The sequence below is a fragment of the Dunckerocampus dactyliophorus genome, chromosome 8, assembly GCF_027744805.1.
Source record: "Dunckerocampus dactyliophorus isolate RoL2022-P2 chromosome 8, RoL_Ddac_1.1, whole genome shotgun sequence".
NCBI lineage: Eukaryota > Metazoa > Chordata > Actinopteri > Syngnathiformes > Syngnathidae > Dunckerocampus > Dunckerocampus dactyliophorus.
In genome coordinates, this window is record NC_072826.1 from 24007339 (window position 1) to 24017718 (window position 10380).

The 10380-nt window shown below is 39.7% G+C and overlaps 1 protein-coding gene across 14 annotated transcripts in view; it reads left to right on the forward strand.

Moving 5' to 3' along the window:
- LOC129185846 (receptor-type tyrosine-protein phosphatase gamma-like) overlaps positions 1 to 7255 on the forward strand; it is a 453526-nt gene extending 446271 nt beyond the window's left edge. For 9 of the 14 annotated variants that reach the window (XM_054783372.1, XM_054783373.1, XM_054783374.1 and 6 more), the window contains one exon: positions 5716 to 7255. In XM_054783372.1, the coding sequence (XP_054639347.1) occupies positions 5716 to 5870 (155 nt within the window). In that variant the 3' untranslated portion in view covers positions 5871 to 7255. The remainder of the gene's footprint in view (positions 1 to 5715) is intronic. The other 5 variants (XM_054783377.1, XM_054783382.1, XR_008572146.1 and 2 more) reach the window with 4 other exon arrangements.
- The last annotated feature ends 3125 nt before the right edge of the window (positions 7256 to 10380 follow it).

Sequence of the window (10380 nt, forward strand, 5' to 3'; positions counted from 1 at the left end):
CATGTCTGTCGCATGTGCTCAGGTTGAACTTGCTCTCATCACAGGGCACCAGTAGTGTAGTTGCCAATTCTGGTCTATGGCAAATGCCAATCGAGCTCTCCGGTGCTGGGCAGTGAGCACAGGGCCCACTACAGGACGTCGGGCCCTCAGGCCACCCTCATGGAGCCTGTTTCTGATTGTTTGGTCAGAAACATTCACACCAGTGGCCTGCTGGAGGTCTGATCTCCTGACCTTGTGGCCAACATGTTCATCTTTTTTCTCACATTACAAAATTGAAATGGCCGAGAGTAACTCATTTTTTGTATGTATGTACTGTATGTATGCATGTATGCATGCATGCATGTATGTATGTATGCATGTGTGCATGTATTTATTTATTTATTTATTTATTTATTTATTTATTTCAAACCAGACAAATCTAATGATGCTTGTTTTTGCTTGTTTTTGTTTTTGGTATCCACAACTCACATTTTGTATTAAAACAACAAAAAAATGTGGCCATCTTGTAGTTCAAAATGCATTCATTTGTAGTGTATCACATTAACTCATAAAAATCTGAAAGAAAACCAGGCTCGCGGGGACTGTTGGCTGTGGGCACTGCGTTGGTGACCCCTGCACTAGACCGTGCGGCCCCAGAATTCCAATATTTTATAAATGTAAAGAGCATTCTTCCACATCCCACACGTCCCCACTTTTGCATATTTTCTGTACAGCATTTCAGTGGCTTTCAGCTTTTCAGCATTTATATGCAATTTCTATGCAAATTACCTTTTCTGCTTAGAATGTGCTTTGTACTGGATAACATACAGACCTGATCAAAATTTTAAGACCAGTTGAAAAATTGCTAGAATTTGCATTTTGCACATTTGGATCTTAATGAGGTTTTAAGTAGTATGTAAAAGCAAGAAGGGGGAGTGAGACAAAAAACATTTGGAACTTAATTTAAACCAAAAAACAGAAAAATGAAATAGGTTGTTTATCACCTGATCAAAAGTTTAAGACCACAGGCTCTAAAAGCCAAAATCTGCTCAAAATGTTCATTTTCTGTCAGGCATCCACACTGTCATGCCCTCCAGGCTAAGCTAAGAAGCTTTGTCTTTTTAAAGGTGGTTGGTTTGTTGAGCTGCATAACAAGGCCTCTCGCAGCGTGCCATTGCTGCTGAGGTTGGGAGCAGTAAGGCGGGAAAAGGGTTTAAAAAAACAAAAAAACGAATTCAAAGAACATGGGACATTGAAAGGTGAAAAAAAGTTTTATTCTCTGATGAGAAAAAATTTTACCTTGACGGTCCAGATGGCTTCCAACGTTATTGGCATGACAAGGACACCTGAGACACAGTGGAGGGGGTGCCTGTGAGATACACTTCCCCTGTTATACAGAATTTATTTGACTTGGATGCTTGTTATTATGCAAATTTGGAGCGGCCGGACCAGAGCAGGAGGGGACAGAGAAGAAGAGAAAAGAAAACAGAGGGGGGTGTGCGGTGATAAGAGGGGCACAAAAAAAAGACTGAGACAGGGACAACAGTAGCAACAATTGTGACACAACAACAGAAACATACAGGACTACATCAGCAAATGTCTGTGATGACTATAAAGACCATGATGGAAAGGACAAAATAATATCAACAACCACAATGACAATACCGCATTGAAACAGTCACACATAATAGTAGTAATGAAATGATTAACTATGATAGTCAACAGAATGACAATAACTGAGGCACATCATTGTAAAAACTATAATCATATTGCTGACATCACCGTTGCTGTAATAAAACCAACAACATAACACCTTGGTTAACTCAGTGAGTAATGTGGGGAAGTACGTATGTGCTGTGAGTGTGCATATGTACGTGTGTACAGGTATCTCTGTATGTGCAAGTCTTCATATATATAAATGTGCAAGAATGTGTGAACGTGTACAGTAATTGTCACTGAGAATGCATGAGACTGCCCCAGTCAGTCAGAGTCCACAATCGCACATCCAGCTCAAGAATTGTGAGCACTGGGACCCCACAGGGGTGTCCGAACAACACCAGCATCATTAAATTTGCGGATGACACTACAGTCATCGGCCTGATCACTGGTGGTGTTGAAACATCATACAGAAGAGAGGTGGCGGACCTCATAGCTTGGTGTCGTGATAACAATCTCCTTCTCAATACAGATAAGACTAAAGAGATGATCATCGACCCAAGAACAAGGGAAAAGGAGCCGCATAGACCCCTGTTTATTGATGAGACTGAAGTGGAGAGGGTGAAAACCTTCAAGTTCCTTGGCACACACATCAGCGAGGACCTCACCTGGTCTCACAACACCCAACAAATTATGAAGAAGTCCCAAAGGAGACTGTACTTCCTGAGAAGACTGAGGAAATTTGGCATGTCCACCACAATCCTGAGTTGCTTCTACAGATGCACCATCGAAAGTGTCCTTACCGCCTCCATCACTGTTTGGTACGGTAACTGTACAACACGTGATAGGAAGGCACTCCAGTGGGTGATCAAGACCTCACAGAACATTGGGCCTCAAGTTTTGACTTAAAATAGACTCAAAAAAAAGATTAGACTGCACCGGAGGACTGGAGGAAACGGGAGGTGGGCCATCAATCAGAAACCAAACCATTTTGGAAACTCTAGAAAATATTTACACAATCATGACGGAAAACTAAAGTAAAATACATAGTTTGTGTGTGACAATTTATTTTTTCTGTGTTTACATTTGATAAGACGCTGCCTAATTAATACAGCAGCCCCGTGCTCTGGCTCAAGACGTGGCTGGGGGCGCATGTCGTTATCTGGGGGTGCTATGTGCGCAATAGGCACACCACGTTTCATTGCGATGTTATTCTGATGATCCTGCACACCTGCAAGAACAGAGAGGGAAGCCTGAAGCCTGAAGCGGGACATCAAATATTCGTCGCTTTCAGCAAATAAATCTACATGGTCCCTTTACATTCTCTCTCTGCGCAGCGCACGTCCAGCCAGCCTTTTTTTTTTTGATGAATTGGGATTTGAATATATATTTATCGACAGAGTATATTTTAGTTGTTTTGATGATAAATAATTGTTGGGATATTTTATTTGCACTACATTTTTTGGGATCAGGTTGCAAAATCCATCATGAGGGCGATTGGGCATTGAAAGTGCAAGCTTTGCTTGTGCGTAAGAGTCCTCCTGAGCATTCGTAGAATTTGTTCCTAGATCTAAGAGCTATGAGTTAAGAACACGTTTCGTGAATGCCAAAAATCTTCGTAAGAAGGCTTTAAGAACAGATTTGTGCGTAAGAACGTTTCGTGAATGAGGCCCTCCCCTCACTGCAAGACATTTATAAAACTAGAGTCCTACGCAGAACAAACAACCTCATCAAGGACAGCACACATCCACAACACTATTATTCACACTCCTACCGTCAGGCAGACGCTACAGGAGTTTGAAGTCCAGGACCACAAGACTGGCGAACAGCTTTTACCCACAGGCCATCAGGCTTCTCAACGAAGCACTCACACACTCATAGCACTTTATTTATTTATTTATTTATTTATTTATTTGTGTTAATGTCTCTTCTGTTGTTGTTGTTGCTTAATTTATTGGTATATATGTTTATGTGTTTATGTTTCTTATGTTCTTATTCTTTCTTGTGTTTTCTTTCTTTTCTTGGGAGAATGAACAGAATAAGATTTTCATTGCATAGTATAACTGCTGTTTTACTATGCACATGACAATAAAACTCTCTTGAATCTTGAATCTTGACCAAGGACTTCTTCAAGGAAAATAACATCACTCTTTTGGACCATCCTGCACGTTCCCCTGATTTAAATCCCACAGAGAACATTTGGGGATGAATGGCAAGGGAAGTTCATAAAAATGGCCATCAGTTCCAGACAGTTGATTCCCTTCGTGAAGCCATCTTCACCACTCGGAGCAATTGCAATACATTTGTTCACTTCCTGTATTCCAATTTTATATATATATTTTTTCAGATATATACATATATATACATACATACGTGTATGTATAAATTGTATATTCAGACTACAGATGGACTCATGCTGTGTATTAATAACAACAACGACAAGACGTTCTTGTCCGCTAACCGGAGATTGCACATAAACTGAGGCAAAATTGTGGCGTACATTTTTGATGTTAACCAAAAAACACGCTAACAAGGTTCCACTGTATCTCAATCAGGCCATAGGAACCCAGTTCCAGGTGTGCTTTGAAGAAAATGATACCACAGACCAAGTGGGATACAGAGAACATTTATGGTTTTTATTTCTGAAATACTACTAATTCCACAGTATGTTGTTACATATGTTACATTGTTCATGGTAAATCTATTCCTTATTTGAAAATAACTCATCTTGACACTTTTGTGTCTAGTACCACAAATGTAATTCAAATTGAACCAAAAGACATAGATTCATTCAAAATCATTAAAACAGTGACAGTGAGTGTCATAGCACTTTTGCTATGTGACAAATATGTCACGTCAGGCTTTCAATTGCAATTTCAAGGCCAGATAGCAACATTTTCCTTGATTGTTTTCTATTAATTAATTTAAGAATTATGGTAAAAACAGTAGAATTGTAATATTCAACACCCTATTAAAACATTGCAATTGTTAATGGTTGCAAAATAATGTTTCATCGCAAAAAATACGCTTTTGGAAATGACCCAATGAGTAAATTGGTCGTAAACAAGTGTGAAGTTTGTGTAAACTGTGCGGGGCTGAATGCCAGTGCGCAAAGAAAATTTTAAAATGTTCACAACTTGTGGCACACATAATTTCCAGGAAGTAATTGTGAACGCAACATGAACACACCGTGAACTTAAGCCTAAACAATGCCGGCGGTTCATATCAGATAGATGGATACTTTATTCATCTCCAAGGGAAATTCACATTTCCAGCAGCTCTGCAAAAATGTCATAATAAACTTAATCACCTTAATAAAACAAGGCAAAACAGGAGATAAGAAAAATAAGAAAATAGAATAAATACTGTAAATAAATATACGAAACAGATCACTTCAAATTTGTAGTGCAATAATGCATAAAAATACATACATAATGCGTCTCATTCACATGAATGAGACCAGCTCTTGGAGCAAGTCGGGGGGAATTCTCAAGTAGCTTCTGTAGCCTCTTGGATCTTCCTTATACATTTCTGTTAATAAGTGATCATTATGCCCAAAGCGATTTTCTCGTCATTTATTGCCTCCCTCCGTGTCTTTGTGCATTTTCTTTCTGCATCTGCGAGATAATATAAGCTTACCTTTCTTTCAATGAAATCGGGAAGGGGGCAAACACTTTTTCACACCACTCTATATAAAACAATAAAACGTTGTTAGAGGTTTTTTTAGAGGGTTTATAGTCGAAATCGGTCGGTCCCATGACGTCCATCGTTAGCTCCCTCATGCTAACTAATTTTCTGTCTTTAAAATGCACAGAAAAGGGAAATAAATATTTGTTCATGTTTCACATATGGTTTGTGGATGATGGGGACAATTCCCATAAAGTGAGTTTTTCTTTAACCTCTGTTGTACATGATTTTAAAGATGTTTGTATATTTTCATTTCATATTTTATTTAACAACAAGGACGTGACGTTTTTTAAGTATACTTTTAAAGCTTTTAAAGCTTCAGCCACTACACGAGAGGGAAGGTCCTCTTGTGACTAGACAAATGTTCACCCCTCATTTTGTGTTTGTCATCAGGTTTGGAGCGGTATCAGCCAGCTTGCTGTGTGCCCTTACTACACTTCTGCACCAAGAAAATCAGCTTTGGGCCTCTTGACAGGAACGCTAACAGGACCATGACATCCTTGTCCGATCAGTCTCACCAGGCAGAGACCAAGGAGTCACGAGTGTGATCTCAGGGGCCTGAGCTGGACTGAGAGCACCCTGTGGATCCAAACATCTTCACCCCCTCAACTCCTGCAGTATTAAAAGGAGGCATTAAACTTTGTAAGCTGTCAAGTAACTTTCGTGGATAAGACATTTTGAGGCCTTTTGCCAGACTCTTGGTTAAAATTAATAACTTAATTACTTTTTTAAACTGATAAAAAGATTTTGATATTTATTTTTTTCACCATTTTAATGTCTTAATGTCCTCCTATTGAAGGGGTGCCACTTTTTTGAGTTTCACACAAGATACACTTCTCCGTCTTGTGTATTTTCACTATATAATGTCACTGTTACTGCCTACGCTAAACCCAACTCCTCGCTCACTCAAGTTGATTGTTTTGACATTTTGGCAGCCTTGTTCCCTGCAAAGCCACCTGCTTCTGTGAAGGACATTGCCCTGCGGGCGCCTATCAGTGGTTTTAAAGCAGCAGACACAAGAGGTCAAACTGTTCTTCACCAGTCACTAACTGGTGTTTGATGACAGTAACCTCTTTTTTCTGCTCTTCTATCCCACTTAAATTAACACCCAAAGTCATAAAAACAGTATGTTGGAACAAAAACAGTATGTTGGAACTAACATGAGCTCATTTCTAAATAATGACATTTTTTCTAGCTTACACAACGAACTGCATCACAGACAAACGCTGCTGTTGTACTCAAGGACTCATTCTGCACTGTCATTGGCTGACACTTTCTCCTAGCTCACAGTGTGCCCTAGCAAACTTCACCAACAAAGGCGAGTTTGCTACACTGCCCTGATTCTCCTCACTGAATGCCGACAACACCAGTAAGCATCAGCTTGCAAGAGGAGTGATCGCATTACTTAATTTACTTTACTTTTTACTTGTTTTTATTTTGTGCATGGATGTACTGTTGAGTGAGCAAGTGTGCCATGTTCTTGATGGATCATTTTCAGTCACTCTATTAATTTCTGTCCTTCCAATGAAACTGTCCTTCTAATGAAGAATGGCAGACCTTTGGAAGTTTCTTCAAAGAAGAACAAGACAATGAGGAGACTAATAATATATTTTTTAAAAAAACAGCATCAGTTCTTTGAAACGCAAGCAGCCACATGGAACAAGGTGTGAGATGTGCATGAGTGTGTATGAAAAAATTGTTCCACAGAATTGCAACTTCAGTTGTAAGCAAGAAATTGGAAGTTCACATTTTTTGCATAATCGTGCAGCCCTAGTTGAAACTTATTATCCCAGCGAATGAATTTCCTTTTTATGTTTTTATGTTTTTTGTGTTTTACATTAGTAAATCACATCATGTTAGAATAGGTGGTGTTACATATTGTAAACTTTTATTTCTTTGTACAGTATAAGTTACTGTCTCATTTTTGGAAACACTATGCTCATATAAATATAGTATCACAATAATGCTTAATCCTTTTTTTTCTTTTGTTGGTACAAGTGGTGGTCACGCACCTCAGGCTGTTTTAAGGTCACTTTACATTTTTCACAACCACTGTGCAGCTATGTACATGTATGTACATTCTCACTGAAATCAGTTTATTGATATAATTATACCACATATTTGCTTATTAAACAGGTGCTCAATATTGGTGATACCAGCACACTGACATTTGCTGCAAGTAAAACAAGCTGGGGAAATAAAAAAAATACACATATTAATTTCAGAAGGTTTACACTAAAACAGATGCTTATTAGTTAACTACGTACTGATTAATGATTAGGTATGTAAAATAAAATGACCCTGAGCGATACTGAACCAGTAAATATACAGTCGTCCCTTGGTTATCACGGTTAAATTGAATATTTTTGTAGTTATAGCATAGAAAACCTGTTTATGACCTTCTAAATATATATATATTTTTTTACTGTAGTAAAACACCGTTATAGTCACATTTACACTCACATTACTTAATGTAGTAGCCATGATAAGCAGTAATAAGACATACCTCACACGTTAGCACAGGTCGCCATCTCTCTGGTTGAACAATGAACAAACTATATGTATACAAATAAATCAGGTGCCACAATAATAACAATAAACAACTAACACGCTATATGTGCAATAATAAAAATGGTGCAACAAAAGTGGAAAACATCTAACATACTAAAACAATAATAATACTGACAAAATCAGAGCAGCCCTGTAAAAGCAAAACCTATATGTGCGTATGTTACACGGTCCCAAAACTAAGCAGTCGGCATCTCCAGGGTCAGGAGGTTCAGGCACAGCAGGAGCGGTCAGTTGGAGGACCTCATCCTCGGAGAGTATCACTTGTTCTCACGAGGATCATTTGCTGCTTACTAGTTCACAGCCATGTACCCTTGTTTGACCCAAGCTCGAACCAGTTTAATACCTATACATATTCAAATTCACAGGAAGGAGTACACACCTGGTGTGTCTCAAGCTTAGCATTTAGCCTAGGAACTTTCTAGTTTTCATCACTGCCTGCTAATCTGAGCGGGAGTCCAGCATGCTGTACTTGTGACATTTTCCAGACATTTTTCACGAAAAGATTTATAAGACTGAGTGTTATTTTATTTTAAATAATTATTGCTTCAAAACGCGTTTCAGACCAAATAGAGTGCATTTATGAACATAGCCCAAAACTGCCCAACAATGAACCACATATGCACAAAACCACCTAAAAAGTGCTTAAGCACCTGCTCAGGCCGAATTAGTTACTTTTTCTAATTTTGCCTGTAACTGTCCAACAATACATCCCAGCAGCACCAAACGACATTCACCATGCAGGGGGTGCGAAGCTACACCACATACATGAGATTTGAGCCTATAGCACCTTCTGCTAGCTTGCAGTGACTAAATCTAACACTTATTGCTTAAAAACGTGTTTCAGAGCGAATAGAGTACATTTATGAACATAGGCCAAAAGTGCCCAACAATGAACCACATATGCACCAAACCACCTAAAAAGTGCTTTAAACACCTGCTCAGGCCGAATGAGTTACTTTTTCTCATTTTGCCTATAACTGTCCAACAATACATCCTAGCAGCACCAAACCACATTTCCCTTGCAGGGGGTAAGAAGCTACACCACATACATGAGATTTGAGCCTATAGCACCTTCTGCTGGCTTGCAGTGACTAAATACAGTCCAGTCTATGGAATGTGGAGGGAGGGGGCGATGTGAGACTCTGAAGCCTGCCAGATGCTGATAACGCCATGTCCGTTGTAGGGAAACTGCCATCTGTGTGCACTCAACCGGTAGAGGTTGCCTGGAACATCCTGTTGGTCAGCGTTGCCCTTCTTCTGATACCTGTCGGCTCATGAGAACAACACATCATGTGACATATAACTGCTGACCTAGCACGTCTGCTCTGACTAAAGATTTAACCCAAGGAAAGATGTGTGGACGTGAATATCTTAACTATGGTACCCAAGTAACTACTAAGTGATGTACTGTAACTATGCATTAACTATAATGCATAGCAATGTAAATCAACATGTTAATTATGATACATAGCAATGTAGTCAACTAAATAATGTAAATATATGTTAATTATACATAATAAAATAATGTACTTCTTCATTCCCCCTCTTGGCCTCGAAAGAGGCCACAGCAACTAAACAAAGCAAATAGCATCAATAAACATCCACAACCATGTCAAAAGGTTTTATTTCACTCCACCAGGGCCACTGTCGAGGGTTCCTCCTTTACCGGGACCAGAAGATATTGGCCCTTTGGATCTCCCAAAACACGCATAATGAGCTTTTCCAGTAAACCCCTAATACATGGGATGCAACAACAGTCACACAACATAAGCAAAGTAGCAAACACAGCAATAGAAATAAAGAAAGAAGAGATGAGGTTCTTGTACCACCCAAAATAAGCCATCCACATGTCCCAAATGGAAGTATTCACACCCGAATGATCTTTCATCTTACGGTTTAAGGTGCGCAGGCCATCTAGTCCTTGGGTAAGTTTACCATCAGCAGCTGTGTTATTAGGAATGAAAGTACAACACGAATCACCAAACATAGAACTGACCTCACCCTTTTCAGCCAATAGGGTGAAAGCAATGCGATTCTGGAAGGTCATCAGGGAGGTCGCTCTCAACTGTTCATGGACTGCCTGAAACCCGGCCTGTGTATGGTTACCTAAACGCTGAATGTTGTAATGAATATATTAATACGGTTAACATTTTTGTTAACGGTGATCTACGGAAGAATAGACTCAAATCCAGCAGCCACTTGGTTAATGAGTTTGTATTCATCCGGGACACCACGAGGAACCCCAAGGGCGTCGATGTAAGTGGGATCAGTCGTGCTGAGCCAAGTGGTGGAGGTGTCTTCGAGTGTGTGCTGGTGGCAGGAGGGCCACCGAGTCGACCGCATCCATCAAATAATCTACAGAAGCAGATTCTACAGAATCACACTTACCGGTAGAATGAGAGAAACCAATGCACACAAACAGGTCATGCTTTTAGCAGGCGAAGAGTACTGCTCCTCCGCACCACCACCACACATCGGCTCGAGAGA